The 24,003-nt window shown below is 43.5% G+C and overlaps 1 protein-coding gene across 1 annotated transcript in view; it reads right to left on the bottom strand.

Moving 5' to 3' along the window:
• LOC137527192 (rho GTPase-activating protein 20-like) overlaps positions 1 to 24,003 on the bottom strand; it is a 275,894-nt gene that overhangs the window by 170,026 nt on the left and 81,865 nt on the right. The window contains exons 3-4 of the mRNA XM_068247674.1: positions 10,462 to 10,632; positions 7,566 to 7,715 (exon numbers count right to left, since the gene is read on the bottom strand). Coding sequence (XP_068103775.1) covers positions 7,566 to 7,715; positions 10,462 to 10,632 — 321 coding nt within the window. The remainder of the gene's footprint in view (positions 1 to 7,565; positions 7,716 to 10,461; positions 10,633 to 24,003) is intronic.

The raw sequence follows: 24,003 nt of genomic DNA, 5'->3' as shown, positions 1-24,003 counted from the left end.
TCGCCTTCATTTTATCTCTAACCTTTCTATTCATCCATAATTAAAAAACAATTGCTTAAATATGACAGGTATAGTAACCCATTAGGACCAATAATCAGAAAAGAAAACCCTATAAATGCCCCACATGCACCATGTCAACATTAAACAATATATATGCACAAGAAAAAGGGTTAACTCTTGGGTGCATATGAGGTAGAAAAAGTTACTTTATTTTATCACTAATAGTTAAATATCACTAAATCATAAGTAAAGCACATACAACATATAACATAGACACACTGCTAAAAAATGGTGGCAAAAAAGTGCTGTGCAAAAAAGAGGGATAAGTGGAAAAGGGGCTGCAGTCCCCAAATTCCGCAAGGACTAAGTAACCGCAATGTTATTTTAAATAGCTTCAAAAAGTCCTGTTTCACCAAAGAACTTGTTGTGACCTAACTCAAAAAAAGTGTCCAGCCCCAATCGCAGGTGAACATAAATATCGAATAATGCAGCTCCAACAAACAGGCAAGCTATTAACTCTTTCTTGAAATAAACGCAGTAGGCTCCAGTTGCAGGCAGTTCACTGCTGATTCCCACTCGCAGAATCCCAAGCGTAACAAGCCAGAAGCCAATGTAAGTTAGTTCAATGCATCAAGTTAGAGCCAGCAGTAGAATAGCAATATAGCAGTCAAAGCAAGTTGTTAATGAGCCAGCATCTTATATCACTTAAGCATAGTTCATGCCCACGCAAGGGGTCTCAGCATGTTAGTTTGATATTCCCAATACATGGTTTACCCGTCCTGGGATCTTGAATTGGAGTCAGGTCAGGTGGTCTAAAGTAGTCACATCCGAAGCATAAGAAAGGGTTTGAAGTCCATATTTGCACAGCAAAATCAAAGCCTCCGTGCAGGGGGGAGGCCTAAATACTCAACATGTTTCGCTGCTTAAAAAGAGGCAGCCTCATCAGGAGCAAGCAACCCCCGAAAAACAATAACCAAACACTATAGAGTGAGGAACTCACCCTTAAATCCGTGAAGACTCCATGGACATTCGCCTCCCAAAACGCCGCCGCCGAGTCACGCCCACTTCCGTGATGCACGTCTTCCGTGCACAGCCATTGGCTGATACTTGGTGACAGTGCTGTGCGTGCCACACTCAAGGAAAGAGCCCACGGCGTGTGCTCCACACTCTGTGCGCACGCCCTCAGGTCATCCCAGGTCGGCATTGCACCAATTGGAAGAGGTGAGAGTCAGCATGCGGAGGCGGGGGCGGAACACGGAATACATAAATATAAACATAGATAGTATATATATATAAACATATGACCAAATACAAAAAAAAAGCAATAATACTAATAAAGTCCAACTGCTGATAAACCGCCGCTCCAACGCCAAGCAAACAGGGCATGGCAACGAGGGGAGACCAGCAGAAGAACGCAACAAACAAGGGGATGTTAGATAACTAACAAAAAACAAAAAATAGAAATACAGACAGGTGCAAAGCCCATTAAAGAAGAGAAGGAAAGGCATAAGTGTAATAAACACTGAATGCCAAAACCTAAAGGCATGTAACTCAGCAGGAGAAAAGAGCACACCAAGGCACGAAGGCAGGCACGAGCACAAAAGGAACCCAAGGGGCACAATATTGAGAAGTAATCACACCTATTCACCGATTGCGCATCAAACGGTGCGACTAGCTCGGTAAAAACGTGCAATAGTTTACACTATCTTGCAAACCCTTTCCCTTCGTGGCATTCAAATTATAGATCCAGCGCGACTCCAATTGGAGTAGCTTCTGATCCACGTCCCCTCCTCTATTGTGTCTATGGATTCTATCTAGGCCCACAAAACGTACAAAGCTGGGGTCTCCTCTATGATCCAAATTTACATGGCGTGAGATGGGGGATTTAAAGTTGCAACATCCAATATCACCAATGTGATCCTTGATCCTCTCTTTAAAAGCTCTATATGTCTTACCAACATAAAAACAACCACATCTACATAATAACAAATAGATCACACAGGTGGTATTGCAGTTAACGAAATGGCGCAAAGCCCAGCGTCTTCCACCAGGCAGGACTATCTCTGAACCGACCAGCAAATACCGACAGTACACACAGCCTCCACAGCTAAAAGTCCCCCTGGTTATACACTGTATATAAATTAGTTTGAATGCTTTTGTTCAGTCGGATCATACCTGCTTAAGTATATCTCACAGTGTTTGGTTTATGATATATGAAACACTTGACTGTATTGCCCCATGGCGCACCAAATCAGCAACCAAAAAGCAGAAAGCTAATTGGTTTGACAAAACCATCATGGATCTAAAAAATAAATGGCGCATACTAGAAAGACAGTGGCGTAAATCAGGGTCTGAGGAGCACAAATCTAGCCTAGTTCAACACCTCAGACAATACCAACAAGCAATAACCAAGAAAAAATCAGTCTTCTTCTCGCACAAAATATCTACAGCCAACAACAGAGCTGCACAACTTCCACACAGTGGAATCACTCTGCAATCCTTCCTGCCTAAAAGCCCCCACCACATTCTCCAGGGAAAGGTGTGAAGAATTATCTGCCTTCTTCACAATCAACAGGGGCAAACGCAGGATTTTTAAGGGGGGGGGTTCCTGAAAGGTCCAGAAGCACGTATGTCCCCGAGTGCTTCCGAATACAGGTGGCTCCATACTGCCCATGCACAAAAGTGCGCTGGCGTATTACGGAGCTGCCTATCTTTGGAAGTACTCAAGGACACGAGTGTTTCTGAGGGCTTCTGGTAGCAGCAAATGTGAACGGGGTACAGCGCTGGAACAACTCCCCGAGAGAGGAACAGGAGATAGACTTAGTTTGGACAATTCAGTGGAATATGCTACATAGTGTCACATAGCGCAAGCGATAGCCATATGATGCAGGGATATATGCATCTGCGGAAGATGGCGGCGCTATATAAATACTAAATAATAATATTTTGCCTCACCAAGATTGCACTTTTATTTAGCTTTCCTGTATGACAAGAAGACACAGCCAGCTCTAGGGGAAGAGGGAAACAAAGGTAAATGAAGGAGGCTGGTGCACACCAAGAGTGCTTCTGAGCGTTTTTCAAATCAACAGTGATTTGAAAAGCGCTTGACTAATGTTACCCTATGTGGGTGTTCCCACAGCAGCGTTGTGATTTTTTCAAAATCGCAGGTATACTGCATGTAGCATGTTTTTGAGCAATTCATTCAAAAATCGCTCTGAAAATCACTTCACAAAATCACACTCACAAATTGCTAGCGATTGCTATTGTCATTTTGGCGTGCACTAGCCCAGAGAGAGGAGTGGAGAAATTGAGAATAGCCTGAGATGGAGCAGAGAACTTATCTGTATTGCAGTCCCACATCAGACAGGCTACTTGCCTGTAATCGGACTCCTGTCCCTGTCAGTCTCTCACACAAGTCAGAAAGAAGCCCTCCTGGAGTCTAGGGACTGTCAAAAACTTTTCAGCTTGTTAAACACCTTACCCATACATGCAGTCATTATAACAATGGGGAGAGACCAGACAGATGTTTGCCCACGGACCCTGAGTCCAGGCAAGCTCTGCATCATGCTGTGCATATTTTACCAGCTTGCCTGCACTCTAATTTCATCATGTCGGACACTTCTGTGCTGTGGAGAGTCCAGGACTCCATAACCAACATTCTCTCACTGCAGGCAGCATCTTCTTGTGAGGGAAGCTGGGCTGCCTCTCTCATTCTATTAGCTGGAGGGAAGCACCAGAAGTAAGAAGGGAGGGAGAATGAGGCTGTTTATATTATGCGGGCTGAATACACAGCTCAGTGCAGGGGGGAGGTTCCAGACACCCGGAACAGCCCCCTCAGTTCGCCAGTGATCAAGGTGTCTGCCATCTGTGCCAGCATTACACCAACAACATCAATTGACCACTGGACTTTGCATATGCTCACCAGCGTACCACCATGCAGGGGCGTAACAATAGGCCCTGCAGCGCCTGCGCCCGCGGGGGGGCCCGCCCCCCCCCCCCTGGGGCCCGCTCGGGGCCGTTTTTTGGGGGCTGGAGGGGTGGCAGCATGAGGGGAAAGCCTTGCCCACAGTCGGCGGGGAGAGGGGAAGTTCCCCCCTCTCCCTCACCTCGGGGCTCTCCCCTCTGCGCCCCCCTCCAGCTAGTGAATGTGTGTGGGCAGCGGGCAGCAGCGGCGGCGGGATACATACCTTCTTCCTTGCGTTCCATCGCCGCCTTCTCGCTCTAGCGGCTGACGTCACTTCCGGAAGTGAAATTCTGCAGGGGGATTTTCATGTGTCTGCTGCCCACATTACGATTTTCAGGTGTCTGCTGCCCACATTACGATTTTCAGGTGCCTGCTGCCCACATTACGATTTTCAGGTGTCTGCTGCCCACATTATGATTTTCTGGTGTCTGCTGCCCACATTGCGATTTTCTGGTGTCTGCTGCCCACATTGCGATTTTCTGGTGTCTGCTGCCCACATTGCGATTTTCAGGTGTCTGCTGCCCACATTGCGATTTTCTGGTGTCTGCAGCCCACATTACGATTTTCTGGTCACTGCTGCCCACATTGCGATTTTCTGGTGACTGCTGCCCACATTAGGATTTTCTGGTGTCTGCTGCCCACATTACGATTTTCTGGTCACTGCTGCCCACATTGCGATTTTCTGGTGTCTGCTGCCCACATTACGATTTTCAGGTGTCTGCTGCCCACATTACGATTTTCAGGTGTCTGCTGCCCACATTGCGATTTTCAGGTGTCTGCTGCCCACATTACGATTTTCAGGTGCCTGCTGCCCACATTACGATTTTCAGGTGTCTGCTGCCCACATTACGATTTTCAGGTGTCTGCTGCCCACATTACGATTTTCAGGTGTCTGCTGCCCATATTATGATTTTCTGGTGTCTGCTGCCCACATTACGATTTTCTGGTGACTGCTGCCCACATTGCGATTTTCTGGTGACTGCTGCCCACATTGCGATTTTCTGGTGACTGCTGCCCACATAAGGATTTTCTGGTGACTGCTGCCCACATTAGGATTTTCTGGTGTGTGCTGCCCACATTATGATATTCTGGTGACTGACTGCTGCCCACATTAGGATTTTCTGGTGACTGCTGCCCACATTACGATATTCTGGTGACTGCTGCCCACATTAGGATTTTCTGGTGACTGATGCCCACATTGCGATTTTCTGGTGACTGCTGCCCACATGGCGATTTTCTGGTGACTGCTGCCCACATGGCGATTTTCTGGTGACTGCTGCCCACATTGCGATTTTCTGGTGAACTCTGCCCACATTACGATTTTCTGTCCCACATTACGATATTCTGGTGAACGCTGCCCACATTACGATTGTCTGGTGAATGCTGTCCACGTTACAATTTTCTGGTGACTGCTGCTCACGTTACGATTTTCTGGTGACTGGTGCCCACATTACGATTTTCTGGTGAACTCTGCCCACATTATGATTTTCTGGTGAACTCTGCCCACATTATGATTTTCTGGTGAACGCTGCCCACATTACGATTGTCTGGTGAATGCTGTCCACGTTACAATTTTCTGGTGACTGGTGCCCACATTACGATTTTCTGGTGAACTCTGCCCACATTATGATTTTCTAAAGGCCCACATTACGATTTTCTGGTGAACTCTGCCCACATTACGATTTTCTGGCCCACATTACGATTGTCTGGTAAAATGCTGCCCACTTTACAATTAATTTACAGTGAAACGCTGCCCCATTACGATTATTTGGCACCTATGGGGGGGGGCCCCATCCAAATATTCACAGGGGGCCCAGTGATTTCTAGTTACGCCCCTGCCACCATGGCAAGTCTTTGACACTCTGAGTGAAGAAGATTTTGGAATTCTCATTCAAAGTCTCCACCCCACTACCTGCGACCTGCATCCTGGCCCAAATGGATCCTTAATGCAGTGCCCAGAGCTGATCAGGCCAGCACTTCACAAAATAACTCAGTGCTCCTTGCAAAGTGGACTTTTCCCAGAAGAACTAAAGAAAGTAATCATAAAACCCCTCTTGAAGAAACCATCACTAGATGCTGATTCTGTAACCAACTACAGACCTGTGGCGAACTTACCATTCCTATCAAAAGTTATCGAGAAAGCAGTCACCAACCAGCTAGAAGCCAGACTTACAGATAACAACATGTTTGATACTTTTCAGTCAGGATTCAGGAAAAGACACAGCACGGAAACGGCATTAGTCCGAGTAATGCATGATCTACTTACTGCAAGGGACAAGGGTGATTGCTCAATTCTCTTTCTTCTTGACTTTTCTGCAGCATTTGATACTGTGGATCATGAAATACTAATCCAGCGACTGAAGAATTACTGTGGCCTAAGGGGTACTGTTCTTAGCTGGTTTCAGACCTTCCTATTTGGCAGGACACAGCAAGTATGTCTGGGCACACACTACTCTAATCCAGTGCCACTTGCCTATGGAGTTCCACAGGGTTCTGTGCTATCACCATTACTCTTTGCAGTCTACATAGTCCCACTGGGCAAAAAAATCCAGAACTATGGCCTAGGATACCATTGTTATGCAGATGACACACAACTGTATCTGTCCTTCAAGCCTGACACACAAGACCCATTAGCATTCATAAATGCGTGTCTAGTAGATTTACAAAATTGGATGAACACCAGCTGGTTGAGGCTGAACTCTGAAAAAACAGAGGTGTTGGTGGTAGGTGGTCCACACATGATGGATAAAGTTCAAAATGCTCACCACCTCAAACTAGCAATTGGGGTAGATACCGTACAGTATAAAGACTCTGTGCGAAACCTTGGGGTGATCCTGGATGGAAATCTAAAACTCAGATAGCAAGTATCAGCTGTCGTCAAGTCTTCCATCTTCCATCTAAGAAATATAGCGAGAATCTAACACCTTATCCCAGCTGAAGACTTACCTGCCCTGGTTCATGCATTTGTATCCTCCCGCCTAGACTACTGCAATGCCCTGTTCATCAGATCTACAGATAAGGTTGTGCTCCCCTTACAACTAGTACAGAATGCTGCAGCCAGACTCCTAACCAATGCCCCCCACAGCTCACACATCACCCAGTACTGCAAACTCTTCACTGGTTGCCAGTAAAATGGAGAATCCATTTTAAGATCTGCCTGCTGACATTCAAGGCTCTAAACCACATGGGACCCAAATACATAGCGGATGTATTGGAACGTTATGCCCCTCCACGCACCCTCCGATCTGCCAACAAGATGAATCTGGTTATTTCCAGGACACACTTAACATTTGGTGCTCGGGCCTTTTCCTATGCAGCCCCTACTCTATGGAACTCACTTCCACAATCAGTACGAGAGGCTCCTTCTCTGGACAGCTTTTAAAAAAAGGCTAAAAACTCACCTCTTTTCCTGAGCCTTTGAGACTGCATAATGCAGGTAACAGCGCTTTGAGTCCCCAGGGAAAAAAACGCTATAAAAATGTTATTGTTATTGTTAAAATGGCAGCTATAACATGTATACATACAACAGCAACAATATTATTTCTTATAACAAAGTCAGAAAGCTGCTTTTTTTATGATTTTCTTTGTCAAAATACATTACCTAAATGTCACAACGTAGCTTGTGGTTGGCCATCCAATGACAAAAGAATCATCCACAGAATGCTTTTTCTCTGAAACATCCTCAAAGTTGGAGGAGATCCACACCTCACTCAATGGAACTTGCTTTTTAACCTTCATAGTGGACGAAGACCTTATAAAAAGAAAAATTGCGTTATAGAAGACCATAACTCTTACCGATCACAGCTTCTGTTTCAAATGCAACAATGTGAAGTGATGTGAGAATAAACACTCTTAGAAGTTAAAGGAGAACTACATTACACATTTTCAAAAAGGTTCTGAACAATGTTTTTCATATAAAATTAAGAAAAATTTCCAAACATGTACTATAAGCAACATAAGCAACAGTAGGTCAATTAAATAAAATGTATATATGAAAATGCACGTGGTACACAAAAAGAGACAAATTAAAGACCGACTGTTATAAGATATGATGAAATATGATATAATTCAAACAAAAAGAAGAGTAGTCGTAAGTAAACAAGATATATGAGTATGTATTTACAAAAGAAGGGGGCCATGATATAGTTCCCTTTTGCTTACAAGTATTGGTTTATTTTGAGACAAAATACCTTTTTAAGAAATATTATTACAAAAGAAAACCAAGTAGCAAAATAGTTTCTGTACTGTGTTAGCCAAACAAATAATGCAGGTAGAAAAAACAAAGTTTTGTAAAAGTACCGGTAATACTTTTTAATGGCTAACTGATAACATTAAATTATGCAAGCTTTCGGGGATCTTGTCCCCAGGGGTGTAGCAATAGGGGTTGCAGAGGTTGCGACCGCATCAGGGCCCTTGGGCCAGAGGGGCTCCAAAGGGTCCTCCCTCAACTACAGTATTAGCTCTCTATTGGTCCTGTGCTCATAATAATCACTTCTAAAGATACTTTGAATAGTGGTAATCATTAACAGACTGTTCTCCACCCTCTTCCTGCACCTCTGGCACTGTAGTTGCCATTGGTAGTTTTTGGTGCACCGTATCAATTGTTATGAATAGAGTGCTTGGGGGACCCCATTGTAAAACTTGCATCGGCGCCCACAGCTCTTTAGCTACGCCACTGCTAGTCCCCTTTAACTTGTCAGTAGCAATATCATCTGTGAAACTGGAAACAACCTTGTAAAACACTCATGAAGCTACAGTACGTCACTGTCACGTTATAAAAAAAAATAATAATAATGAAGCCCGACTGGATACATTTTTTAGTAGTTATTGGAAGCCATTTCTCATTCATTTAAAAAGGGTGCCTGGAAAAAGAGAGCCTGATATAGCAGAGATTTGGACTATAAAAGGTTGCTGGATGTAGTAGCCGAGTTATAGCTGAGATTTCATGGGGCTAAAAAGGGTGCTGGATATAGCCGAGATTTTTGGGGGCTATAAAAGTGCACCTGATATAGCCGAGATTTTAATTTTTGGGTTATAAAAGGGTGGCAGATATAGCTGAGAAAAATGACATAGCCGAGAAAAGTGATTACTATGACCTAACTTCTCCCTACTGTCACACAAAACCCTCCCCTGGTGGTGCCTAACCTTAAGACCCCCCTGCTGGTGCCTAACCCTAAAACCTCCTGGTGGTGCCTAACCCTAAGACCACTCCTGGTGGTGCCTAACCCTAAGACCAACCCTGGTGGTGCCTAACCATAAGACCCATCATGGTGGTGGCCAACCCTAAGAACCCCTGGTGGTGCCTAACCCTAAGACCCTTCCTGGTGGCGCCTAACCCTAAGATCCCCCCCAGTGGTGCATAAACCTAAGACCCATCTTGGTTAGTGCCTAACCCTAAGATCCTCCCATTTTGATGCCTAACCTTAATTCCCCATGGTGGTGCCCCATCTTCGCCGCATTTCATGTCAAGCATATAGGTTATTTTGAACTGATATAAGCAAATTAATTGAAATAACCTAATTTTGTGGCTTGCTTAAATAATTAATCTTGTAGCTGCATTTATACAGCTGAAAAAAATCTTTGCTGTATCCAGCACCCTTTTATAGCCAAAAAAAAAAAATCCTGGCTATATTCAGTGCCCTTTTATATCCCCCCCCCCCCCCAAAAAAAAAAAATCTCAGCTATAAAAGGGCATCCTTTTATAACCGGAAAAAATCTTGGCTACATAATTGTGCCTTTTTATAGCAGAAAGAAAGACTTAGGCACCCTTTTCATCACCTTATAGCTGAGATTTGCAGCAAGTAACATTGATGTCTATGGAGGCACCCTTTTTACATAGATGGCTCAGGCTCCCTTTTCAGCTAATACTACCATTTCTCCACACAGTATATAGTAGTTCACAACATTCAGTACAATTTTAGTCCCTTGCAGTTACCTTTTAATGACTGTTTGTGTTTGATGCAAGCTCAGTTGCATTGCTTATCAGAGCTGGGACAGGATCCTCCAGCACCCAAGGTGTGATGCAAAAAAGTATCCTCTCCTCCCTAACCAGAACAACATTGTTCCTGCTTACTGATAATGAACCTGAGGTTTGCACCTCCCCTGTCTATCCACAGGCCTAGCCTCGCAAGTTATGGTTATTCTTGTTGTAGAACAAGTAATGAGCTTCTTTTGCTATGAAAGGAGGAGGACAGCATGGTACACAACAGAGTAGCTTTGAGGGAGGAGGGGGATGTAGAACAATGCACTTGGCATGCGCTTAACACTCCAGATCTGTTGGTGTTGCATCAAGTCCACTGCACCCATGCTAGACGCTTGGCAGAGATGGCCCCAACTGGCCCTCTAGTGAACCCTCTAGTGTGTGTACTAGGAAGGCTTATGGCTGAATCCATTTAGTATTTTATTATCATGTCTTGTCCTTTTCTGTTTTAGTTTGCTTTCAGATTAAAAAAAAACAAAACTAAATACATTGTACAGGTTGAAAAAGTGATACTTACTTTGACTTGGCAATGATAAGGCTGTCACTGAATAGGAGCAGATGCCTCTCCTGTGTATGCCATCCACTTGATAGTTGTATCCGTTCTTTTAGTATGAACATGTTTTTAGAGCTACAGAAAGCTTCCAGGTGAAGTCCATTATCATGGTGGGAAGGGAAAGGTGTGTTATCACTGACAAAAAAAAAACAAATAAAGAGAAGCTAAGTTTTAAGGAACTGAAACAGCAAATTGAATATTACCATGAAATATAATATTTATAAATAAAATGCTAGGGTTTTAACCACTTCAGGACCATATGCTTACTCCCTAGTGTCCAGGCTATTTTTTTACAATTCAGGCCACTGCAGCTTTAAGGGCTTGCTGCAGGGCCGTACAACTCAGCACACAAGTGATCCCCCCCCCCTTTTCTGCCCAACAACAGAGTTTTCTGTTGGTGGGCTCTGCTCGCTCCTGCGATATTTATTTGTTTATTTTTAAATAAAATTACCTTTTTTTTCCTCGCCGCCGTTCTTTGACGCCAGTTGGCGTTACGCAGTCCTGGGGCTGCTACCTTGCGACAGCCAGTTGGCATTAGGCAGTCGCAAGGAGGTTTTTAAAGGATAAGGGAAATTACAAAATGAAATGTTATATATTATATCCATAAAAAATGAACACAGCAAATCAGCAAGTATAACCAAACCAAATGTTGGGAGGAGATGGGAGAGGGCTCTGTGCAAAGGAAAAACTCACACTTTGCTGGCAGCTCTGAACTTTGTGAACAGATGTTTGGGTCTTGTTACTGACTTTTCCAAGAGTGGTTAAGTTTTGGAATGTCTTACCATGTTACATTTTATATTTGCATTTAAAAAAAGACTTGGATTATTTCCTTATGTTTAAGCTTTCAGACCCTCCAAACTATACCAACAAGGGTTTGTCGGTAATCTCATTGGGGACACTCTTCTCTTCAAGCAAGAGCACGGCTGTACTGTGCCATGTCTGTGCAGTTAGCTGGAACCGCTTGTGCACAAGCAACGCCATGCTACTGCATAGGCACAGCTGCGCTCATGTCAGAATAGGAGCATGACACCAGGGACGCCTCTAGCCATTTTGCCACTCCACGAGAAAAAACCTGTGGCGCCCCAACCCCCCCCCCCCCCCGCATGGTACCCCACCCATGAAAATAATCGTAATGTGGCAGCATTTCACCAGAAAATAATCGTAATGCGATGGCGTTTCACTAGAAAAAAATCGTAATGCGGTAGGGTTTCACCAGAAAATAATCATAATGCGGCAGCGATTCACCAGAAATAACACTTATTGTGGCAGCATTTCACCAGAAAATACATGTAAATGCGTCAGCGTGTCACCAGAAAATACGCAATGCAGGCAGCGTTTCTCCAGAAAATACACGTAATATGGGCAGCATTTCACCAGAAAAAAACATATAGCCTTTGCAAGAGTGTCAGAAAGAGGCTCAAAAGGGGACACAAGGAGTCACAAAGGAGAGCAGAAGGAGTCACAGGGGGACAAAAGGAGGCACACAGAGGGACAGAAGGAGGCATAGTGGGGGACAGAATGAAGCACAAAGGGGGACAGAAGGAGGCACAAAGGGGCACAGAAGGAGGCAGAGATGGCCCAGGTGGACTGATGGAGGCACATGGAGACAGAAGGAGGCACAAAAGGGACAGAATGAGACACAACAGGGGAAATAAAGATGCACAAGGCACAGAGGTGGCAGCTACCTGCAAGTTACGCTAAGTAGATGCAACAGAAGCAAGTAATAGAACACCCACGGGGGCTGGGCTTAGTTCAGGGGCAGGGCTTAATTTGGGGGTGGGGGCTTAATCCAGCAACATGGCGCCCCAGGACCAATGGCAATCCAGGTAATGGCCTTTACTGCCTATGCCTAGAGGCACCCCTGCATGCCACAGATCAACAGGAGGGTCCACAAGTGGCAACAGGGAACCATCTGGGCCAATTGAGCATCATTTGAATTGCACTGCCTACTTGAGTGTCCATCCCAGGATAGTGTACCATGCCACATAGCTCACATCACCTCAAATTGTCTTTTTGAGCATGCTAATAAGTCCTCTACAATCACCAGATCTCAATCCAACACATTTACATCATGAATATGCAGCCATCAAATCTGCAACAACTTAGTGATTTTATCCTGTTAGTATGCTAAACTGTAAAGACATAAGTACTCATGGCAAATTCAACTAAATCGTACAACCAGACAAAGCTGTCCAAAAGAATAAAGTATCATTTATTTGTCCCTTTGAAAACAATTAAAACCTGCATCACCGTGTTTATAGACAGTACAGAGGCAGGGATATAAATAATAATCAATCCAATGTAATACAATGGATGCAGCTGGGTAAATACTAGCCACATCAAACTTTCAAAGATCAGTATCCAAATCTCCCCCTGCATTGAATCTCTGAGGAAGCATCGAGAGGGTGCAGAACACGTGAGATCGGACGCAGGTCTTCAATCCAGGGTAAGATTTGGATACTTGGATATTTTTTTGGCATCTTCTCACTGACAGTTTGGCTGTGGCCTTATGATCATTATACAGGGTCGGATTTTTGGAGGTTTGATGTATGGCTAGTAATTACTCAGCTGCCTACCCCTTGTATTCTGGTTTTTAAAGGAAAATAACCCGTGGTGGGAAAGTGGTTTTAAGCAATATAGTGTTTGAATTCTCACCAAGCATTTTAGCATTTTATAGAAATAATTTCATTTGCTGTTGCTGTTCTTATGTGGGTATGTGTGAATATAAAGTATGTATGTTATTTCACTGTGGTGCATGTACGTGGAGTACTCAGTGTATTTGTCTGAATACAACCTTTGCAATGGTTTAATGCTGATGTGTTATTGCTGCTTCCTCTATCCTCCTGTTTACAGTGTCCAGTGAGTGTGTCCATTTATTATTGTGTTGTTTAGCACTGGTAGTCTGTGTGGATGGAGTGTGTGGGAAGGTGTTGAGTCTGTGCACCATGAAGAGTGTCAGTAGTGTGTATATGTGGGTGGGACGTGTGTGACAGAGGCATTTCTTGTGTGTGCGTTTATTTTCTCCTGTCACTGCCAAGGACTCACAACGTACCTAGTAGTTATTGGCAGTTTAGTCCCCCGGGCCGACATCATTCCTCTCTCCCTCCATGTGGGCCCCCTGTAGCAGTGGAGCAGTGGTTGAAGTGCAATTACTCACCCGATTGCTCCTCCATGCAGCGTGTCCCCCACCAGCAGCCTCCTCTCTCTCCTCTCTACTTCCTACATGACGTGTAGTAACGTAGTAAGCCTCTACTATACCTGCTACCTATTCTGGGGGCACCAATATCTACTACCTATACTGGGGCACCCATACCAGCTACCTATACTGGGGCACCCATACCAGCTACCTATAATGGTAGCCAGGAATAGATACCCCAGTCCAGGTAGCCAGGTATAGGTGCAGCTAGTATAGGTAGCCAGGTATAGGTGCCGCCAGCACAGGTAACCAGATATAGGTGGAGCCAGTATAGGTAGCTAGGAATAGGTGCCTCAGTATAGGTAGGTATACTTGCTACCTATACTGAGGAACCTATTGCTAGCTACCTATACTGGCTGCACCTATATCTGGCTACCTGTACTGGCGGCACCTATACCTGGCTGCCTATACTAGCTGCACCTATACTTGGCTACCTGGACTGGGGTATCTATTCCTGGCTACCTATACTGGCTGCACCTATATTTGGCTGCCTGTACTGGCGCACCTATTCTAAGACAGAAAAAGTGGGATACCAATACATATCTGGTATGGTTGGATTCATCAAAATCAGGGCTTTCACAAACAGTAACATTTTTGTCAGTAAATGCAATTATTCTTTGAAAAAAAAAACACAACAGATAAATATTTTATTTTTTATTTCACTACATTTTAACATATTTCACACAAAAAAATACATTGTTATACCGCCAGAATCTCTGTTTCAGTGTTCAAGCCCAATTCATTATGGGAAAAAATATAAATATAACCTTTTTAATGTAGGTTTTCTTGTCAAAATTCCCAAGTAAACAAAATGAGTGCAAAATGTCTAAAAACTGCCTAACAGTAGATGTTCGCTTTTAGGACAAATTGGCAGGCAGTGAAAGGGTTAAAGAGACATGCTCTAGTCTCATTAAACTCACCATTAATGTCTTGTATTTTTTTTTCCTTCCAAGACCTTAGCTTAACTTTAGTAATTGATTCATTTGTAGTTAAATTTAGGACTTTAATTTTCAGTCCAGGCAAGTAAAAGTACATTATGTGACTTGATAGGTCTCCTAATCAACTGCACCACATTTGCAGTTGATTAGGGACATACCAATATTGATAAGTCTCTACCACCCCCCTCCCCCCTTCCCTCTGGCTGTTACATTATCCATACTCTGAGCTCTAACAAAAAAGCTATTTCACAATTTACAACTTGATGAGCTCCTATTCACAAGTTAATGAATTAGTGATATGGCAGTCACCTCAGAGCTAACTTTAAATAGTCTTCATAAAATAAATAAATAATAATTCATTAAAAAATAAAAAAAATACAATAAAAATTGCATATTCCTTCACCTAAAAACACAATTTATCACGCTGGCCCTTACAGACAGACTGTACATTTTCTTTTAAAATGTGCTTTTTTGATGTATAAAGTTAAAGGAGCTACAGAATTAATGACTTGGAACACATTTTGGCTATTGATTGGAAAGCCTCCAAGTTTAAAGTTTTATCTAACATGGAAAATGAATGAAGAGTAAGTGTTAAGCACATCACATGCATATGTGTTGTTTTTGCCATCCTATGCTTGATGTCACAAAGTCTCCATAAGCAACTTGTAAAGTTTATTAAGGAACCCTGATGAAATTATTATTTAAAAATATATAAGTCAGAAAAACGTTTATCAATGTTGACAAAAACAGATGCACATTTCAACCAAAATAACTATGTAACTATGTAACTATGTAACTATATTTTAATTTTTGTTTCAGCCTGGACAGAGTTTAGTGATCTCAGTACAAAGTCTATTTTGATGTCCAGAAGAATGAAGATTCTTCCAATCTCTTGAGAACATATTGGTGTCGCCTACTAAAAATTTCCATTGCATAAACAAACATTTCCAAAAAACCAAATAACCATGAAACTTGGAAAAGAGATTAGAAACAAGAACAAAAGGTTAAAGATCTTGCTATCAAAGAATTGTATGGGAAAAGGACATGTTTACTTGCAATAAAAAAAGTCTCCAAAATGGTAAAAGAAAACAACAATGAGAGCAGACAGGCTTCACTTTTTACTGTTTGGCAAAACAACATAGTCTCATTTTCTAGGACAGTTCTGTTCTGAAATCAGAGTTGGCTACCATACAAGACTATCGTTTTCAAGTAAAGTGTGAATTAGAATAGATGATTTCTGAAGGAAACTCAACAGGATGCCTGGATTTATTCTCTAGAGTGTGGAAATAAAACAACAGGAAAATTAGACTTCCATATAAATAATATAAATTTAGCCTCATCTCTAGCTCTGTCTGAAAGACCTTGTACTGTCCTTGGACACACCTTCCTTTTTAAGTGTCTAACAAGGACAAATCTCAGCTTTACTGGAGCTTGTGGCTCCATGCTAGAAATAGTTTGTTCCATTGTGCATATCATGAACAAAATGCCTCAAACAGTTATTATGCTTTTATATAGCACCAACAGCAATGTTTCTTCTCACTGGGTAAAGAAAACATTTAGTTAACACCTTTCCACTCTTTTTACTATAAAATGCAGAAGACAGAAAAAGAGTTGGTGTTGTAGTAGATGATACTATGTATTGTACTAAAAATATTTTCACAGTCATCTAAAATAACAATATTATTCATTATTCTACCATCTATGCCAGGCATGGTATCACATACTACTACGGTAAACTGTGACATCCAAACACTGCCCTTGACTTGTCAAGTAACACAGTAAATCAGACCCCTCTGCCAATAGTTTATCTTCTGGGGTAGTTAGGTACTATCAGCATGTTGGCTTTGGCAAAAGGACCAATAGTGAAAAATATAACTACATCTTTTAATGAACAGCCTGAACTTGAACTTTGGGCAGTTTTTGGCCAGTCTTTGGCCAGCCCTCAACACACTGGCAGCCTTACCTTATTTACCTTATTTTATATGATTCTCTTTCAAGCGGGTCATTTCCCTATGACTGGTGTAAAGCTGATGTTTCCCCCTTATTTAAGAAGGAAAAAAGATCAGAACTGTTAAACTAAAGACCTGTAAGCGTAACATCAGTTGTATGTAAACTGTTTAAAGGTGTTCTAAGAGACGCTATATAAGATTTTATAGCACAGATTAATCTAATTTCAGCTCATCACCATAGTTTTACTAAAGACAGGTCTTGTCTCACTAACATGCTCAGATTTTATGAAGTAGTGAAGGCACATTTAGATCTTGGGAAAACTATAGATGAAAAGTACTTGGATTTTGCAAAGGTTTTGACACTGTTCCACACAATAGCCTGGTGCAGAAGCTGAGGATACAGAGACTAGGTGAAAATGTGTGTATGAGTAAAAGAGAAGTGGTGTGGCACTACCCCTTTAAGTGTGGATGTAAAGGAAGGAAGGTCCGCACCAATGTCTCCAAAATCGTTACAATCGTTATATTTATTGAGGACGTATCCAGATAAGCAGAAAACACTTGACTAACATGTTTCGGACGCCAAGTCCTTAATCATAGTCAACTTGGCGTCCGAAACATGTTAGTCAAGTGTTTTCTGCTTATCTGGATACGTCCTCAATAAATATAACGATTGTAACGATTTTGGAGACATTGGTGCGGACCTTCCTTCCTTTACATCTTGACTACCTGGGCCTGGCTGCCTGTGTTCCTGCACTGTCTGCCACGGTACAATAGAGCGGTATCCCCTGCTTGCTCCCTTTAAGTGTGACTTATATCTGGTGAGAAACTTGGTGGCACATACATACACACAGCAGCCTGCGTTCTCTTCTACAAACTACAAACAAATACATGCATACATTTCTAGCAAGCATCTGATGCCCGGCATAAATAGTCTTGGATCCACTGCTGTAATGCTGGGGGTTCATACTTTCTGACCACCCAGCGCAACAAGGCTAAGAGATGGATAATGGAAGAGGCTACACAGGCTGCCCAGAGCAACTGCAGCTCTGGGCTTCCGAAATCACTACAAATAGAACACAATGGCAGCGCAGTGTGATGTTGCACTGCCTTAGTTCGCACAGCGCTGCCTTAGCGATAACAAGCATTCAGACAGGTACAAGACATGACTATAGATTGGAGAGTAACTAGTAGCAACCGCAGCTCACAGTCACGTCTACAGAAGCAGAGCAAGCAGAGCAAGCAGGCTAACAACAGTCACCAGCAAGCATCCACCCAGGAAAGACTACAGGATAGAACGTAACTAATAGCAACTGCAGTCTATAGTTATGTTCCCAGAAACTAGAGTAGCAGGAATACTACCAGTCACCAACGTGGTGATGGCAGAATCCAAGCTACCTGGATAATGGACTTCACTGATCCACCGCAGATGCAGCGAACATCCATCAAGCATGGAACTAGGCAATACACAATAATAAGAAAAATAACAAACGGCTCAACTAATGGATAAATATATATAAGCAAATCTGCATATATATTTATCAAGAACTAGCTAAAGTACAAGTAATAAGGTCGCAAAGAACTACAATAACAGAATTATACAGAGTGACAAGGTACCCATCAGATCGGCGTACTGACCACTATGATGGGCAGGGTATGAAATGGGGGGCAGATTTTTATGCTGGCATCAGCCAATGGATGCAAGTATGCAAATCTCCACACAGCTGAATGGTAATCACTCAATCCTGAGCTGGCTTTATTACCATTTGCTAGCTGGCTGTAAATGCAAAGGTCTCCCATAAGAAATACATGCAGTATTACAACATGCATGCAAGAAATCCAGGGCTATCTGGCCGCAGCTCAGCTGCAACAAGCAATTGATGGAATGGTGACAGCATCCTGAGCTGCCCAGAACTGCAGAGCGATTGCAAATGACAATGAGACCCATTGCAAATGCACAACCGAATGCAAGCAGATAAGCCAGAACTGTCCGTTTGCAGCTCCACTGCATCGGACAGAATACGCTACAGGAGGGATCCTTACAACTGCAGTGCAGACTAATAGTGCATAAGTGTTACACATATTTAAAAAGCTCTCGTGGCCTAGGAGCATAGAATGGTAATGGACATTATATATTTATAATGCAATCTGCATGTTATCTATACCCTTTACATAAAGAGAACATGTGACTGGACAAGAGCTGACTGCTAGACACATTGGGCTAAAACTAATAGGACAATAAATATTACTCATCTATTACTCAAATTTCAATAAGTTCACAAAACTAGCACACATAAACATATTATCAGATGACCTAGAGCAAGAATACAAAGACTACATTGTTTTTTGATTACTTATTCTAGGGGAATTATCACCACTTTATATCAATACCTTAGGGATCCAGCATACATGCTAACTCAATTTTGTCGTTAAGACCAATTGGGCCTAATGCTTCCGTCTGAAGGATCAGCCTCGTTTCTCTCCTAAGGAGCATTTTTTCCCTGTCCCCACCTCTTCTATGAAATTCTACTTTCTCTAAACCTGCGAATCTAAGGCCTTTGGTTTTCCCCCCATGTTCTTCTCTCATGTGGGTTATGAAGCGAGCACAGCCATTTCCACTTTTAATTGAGCACAAATGTTCCCAAATTCTCTTTTTTAGGGGACGTGTCGTCTGACCTATGTAAAACCATCTACACGGACACAGGAGTACATAAACCACATGATCAGTTTGAATTGGGGAACATTTGTGCTCAATTAAAAGTGGAAAGGGCTGTGCTCGCTTTCAATTCTGGGATTTTACTGTATAAAACAGTAAATAAAATCAGGAGATGCTAGTATTCTGCTCCCTCTGTATAAATCACTTGTAAATCTACATCTGGAGTATAGAATACAGTTTTGGGCACCACACTATAGGAAGGTCATTAACATACTAGAACAGGTACCACTAAGAGGGGCAACTAAATTAAACAGGAGGATGGAAGGTCTCATTTACGAAGAAAGGTTGGACAAAATGGGTTTATTTAGCTTGAAAAAAGATGGCTAAGATGACCCGGTTAACATGTATAAATACATCAGAGGGCAATACAAAAGCTTGGCAGTTGAGCTTTTTGTTCCCAGGCTTGTACATAGGACAAGGGATACATATACCTTTTCCTCCATATGCAGGAAAATGTATATGTATCCCTTTCAATCTATTTAGGAAGGGGGTTTCTTTACAGGAAGAGTTGTTTCTGGTTGGATTTGATGGACAAATTTCTTCTTTCAACCAAACTAACTATGTAATTATGAGGGAAGAATTTACCGGGCCACCTAATTCTAGTATCTAAAAGAGTTGGGTTTTTTGTTTTTTTTTTATACCAGGCTATTTTTTTTACACTAGGCCATTTAATTCTGATTTCAACAAGCTACTTAATTCATGTTTTAAGGGAGAAGGCAAACCAATCTCCTTAATTCTGAATTCTGGCTACCTGAATATATGTGCCTTGACCACAGACTACCATTATCACACCCATTTTTTGTCACATAATTACTCTTCCAGTGATGCCCAAAACCTTCCCATATCTTTTTGGATCTCAGCAACACCCTGGAGGGCTGCAATGATGAGTGGGAGGAAGAATTTCTTAAGTATCTTTAGTGTCTTTAGGACATTCAAGGCAGTTCTGGTTTCTCTGCATGCATTCAGTTGCATAGTTTTGGTTGCATTCGCAATAAGTGTCATTTCCATCTGCAATCACTCTGCGGTTCAGAGCAGCTCAGGATGCTGTCATAATTTCACCTATGGCTTGTTGCAGCTGAGCTGCAGCCAGACAGTGCTGAATTCCCTGCATGCATGTTGCTCCAAAAAGTTGCATGCATTTTTAATGAGAGCCCTATCCATCTTCATTAAGCCTGCAGCCTCCAATCAGAGGAACACAGGATTAAGTGGTTATCATTCAGCTGTGTTGGAATTTGCATGCCTGCTCTCATTGGGTGATATCCATATAAAAGCCGTTTCCTGCATTGACACTTTTCCCGTCATAGCTTTCAACTTGGCCATAGCTGTTTGCTGGGTCTCAATTGTGATTTGCCTTGTCGTGCTTCGTTGTTGCTGTTCCTGCGTGGGTTAACAGCAAAGTCCTTCCAGCCTTCCTTGCTTGGACTGGGGTAGTGATTGGGTAGCGCTCCTTCTAGTCCTGATTCTGTGACTGACTATAGCAGCAGTTGATATTAGTTACGCTCCTTCTTGTTCTGTCTTGTTTTTGTGGATGTTTGCCATCACTGAAGTAGCGATTAGATTGGCAAACATTCCTTCCTGTCGGTCTGTTTGTCTGTCCTTGTCTTATTCAGTGTGGTGGACAAAAGTTGCTCAGTGCTGTGGTTGCCCTGAGTAACAATTTTGTCTCATTTATTGTGGCGGTTATCGGAAGCTCAGAGCTGCGGTCGCTCTGAGCAACCTTGATAGTGTACTGGATAGTGTACTGGTTAAGGGCTCTGACACAGGAGACCAGGGTTCAAATCTCGGCTCTGCCTGTTCAGTAAGCCAGCACCTATTCAGTAAGAGACCTTAGGCAAGTCTACCTAACACTGCTACTGCCTATAGAGCGCGTCGTAGTGGCTGCAGCTCTGGCGCTTTGAGTCTGACAGGAGAAAAGTGCGATATAAGTGTTATTTGTCTGTCTTGTGTCTTGATGCCTGTCTCTAGTCTACTACTCCTGTGATCTGTGTATTCTCCTCCAAAAGTGCATCCTGCACTATTACCTTATATTACCCAGCCACATTTGTCTTGCTTAGTGGGCCCTGGTAGTACTCCTACCGTCTTTCCCCTAAAGTAAGACCTACCCCGAAAGTAAGGCCTCCCTTATATTTCAAGCATGCTTGAAATATAAGGCCTACCCCGAAAATAAGGCCTAGCTGGGGGCGGGGCGCTGTGTGTATGGGGAGGTGCGTGGTCTCTTACCGCACCTCCCTTGTGGCTGCGTCCCCCTCCGTTCCTGGTAACTCCTCCGGTGGCGGCGGCATAGTAATCCATCTGTGAGGGCGCCCTGTAACCCTCACGCAGTACGCTAGGCCGGCTCTGCGCTGGCGCCCTCTTCCTGTCATCATGTGCGCCCGGCAGATGCGTCCCAGGCGCACATTGATTAATCAGTGTGCGCCTGGGACGCATCTGCCGGGCGCACATGATGACAGGAAGAGAGCGCCAGCGCAGAGCCGGCCTAGCGTACTGCGTGAGGGTCACAGGGCGCCCTCACAGATGGATTACTATGCCGCCGCCACCGGAGGAGTTACCAGGAACGGAGGGGGACGCAGCCACAAGGGAGGTGCGGTAAGAGACCACGCACCTGCCCATACACACAGCGTCTAGCCCCTCCCACCCCCGAAAATAAGCCCTAGCACACATTTCCTCCCCAAAAAGAATATAAGACAGTGTCTTATATTCGGGGAAAGACGGTATATTCCCGACCTCAGTCTATATACCTTGCGCCCAGAAGTCCTGGTAGTAACCGTAGTCGGGTAGGCGTAACTCCGTCTCCCGTTCACGCGGGGGCTTGACTATAGATGAAGAGCATGCAGTAGATTGGGTTATAGGGACTGAAGGAAGGCAGATTATCTGCCAGGCCTTACACTTCCCACCTGGAGTTGGAGACATTTTTCCCCTTAAATGTTAATTGGCCCAAGCCTTGCAAGAGGTTTTTTTGCCCTCCCTATCCCTGAATCAACTGGGATATGTGAGGGTGCAGGAGAAAAAGGTACCTTATGTTATTTACAAATTTTATTCTAGTTGAACATTGTCGGACGAATGTCTTTTTTTAACCAAACTATGTAATCATGCAACTATGGGATATAGTTCTTGGGAAAGACATTGACATTTTAGAACAGGTACAAAAATTGGTAACTAAATTAATCAAAGCAATAAAAGATCTCAGCTACCAAGAAAAGTTAGCCAAACTGGGCTTAAAAAGGTTCCAACTTACAGTAAGCCTAATACACATGCTAAACTGAACTTTGGCCTAAGAAGCCACTTGGGGCCATCGGGGCCAAGAGTCTAGCATGTGTACAGAAGTCCCTCGAGTCCATTTAAAAATCCAGCATGGCAGATCATTAAACAATAGCAATGAAAGACTACTCTTTTCCTCTTCTTGCCCCATATGCTGCGTTGTCATTCCTCCTCCTCTTCTTTTACCATAGCAAAAGAATGCATTGCTTGTATGTAGCCTAGGGACACCTGTCTATGAGCTTGTGGCCAGAACTGTAACCCTGGGAATTGAATCCAGATCCCTATTGGCAAAAGTAGTACTGTCTGTGTGCACCTTTAGGCCCGGTTCACATTAGCGGTGGCCGTCCGGAATCGCCGTGCCGGAGCCGGACCGCTTGCAGAACGGACGGAACGGACGCACGGCATAGCAATGAAAGCCTATGCGTCCGTTCACATGCGTCCGTTCTGCCGGACCGGAGCCGGACCGGATCCGGACCGGATCCGGACTCCGGCATCCGTTCCAACATGCGCTATTTTTTGGTCCGGCTCCTCCGGCAGCCGTATCCGGGGAGGAGCCGGACTGCACCATCCGGCCAATACAAAGCTATGAGAACCGGAGAGCGCACAACACACTGGCTAAAAATCCGGATGTTCTACCCCACTTCCTATGCGTATTGAAGCGGCGATTTTGGATGGGGACACATGGGCAAGCATTTTGGAGTGGAGCAGCAGTGATTTTAAACGTGCTGGAGATGTTGGCAGTATGTCGGAGGTGGAGGTGAGTGCTAAACAGCGGAGGGCCTGATTCCACAGGTCCACCTTCTGCTGACCTCCCAGACCCCAACATTTTTATTCCTTTTCTACTATCTTTTGCCAAACGGATCCGGATCGCATCCTGATGAACACCTGATGCAAACTGACCGGATCCGGATCGAATCCGGATCAGAACCGTACGGTTCCGATCCAGATCCGGTCCGGATCCGGTCAGGTCATCCGGTCCGTTTGGCAGAGAACCGCAAGTGTGAACCGGGCCTAAGAGGTGATCTAATTAACATGTATAAATACATCCAAGTGTATACAGACCAAGCATTGATTGTTATCCTGCTTTGATCCGTCTCAATTAGTTGTTCAAATTGAAGCTGATTCCACTTTCCAATCTGCATTCTCTTCCCTATACCATGTCCACCTTTCTGTAGAGCTGCAGGGACACCACTAAGACAACACAGTGACAATAATTCGTTCTAATGTGCAGCGGCTAGTGGTACATGTCAATGCTTCTGCAGGAGAAGAGGATTTTTTAGTAATTCAGCTGGATCAGTACTTATCAGGGTGCACTTGAACTTATGATAAACCACATTGCATTGGTATAATTGGTGCAAGATTTTTGGCATCCCAAACTATCCATTAGTACAGAATATAGTTGACATGACCTCTCTAGAAGAACTCTCTGACTCGTTTAAAAGGTTTCTGTGG

The sequence above is a fragment of the Hyperolius riggenbachi genome, chromosome 8, assembly GCF_040937935.1.
Source record: "Hyperolius riggenbachi isolate aHypRig1 chromosome 8, aHypRig1.pri, whole genome shotgun sequence".
NCBI lineage: Eukaryota > Metazoa > Chordata > Amphibia > Anura > Hyperoliidae > Hyperolius > Hyperolius riggenbachi.
Note: the sequence above shows the minus strand (reverse complement) of the source record. Positions and strands in the feature narration are given on the sequence as shown.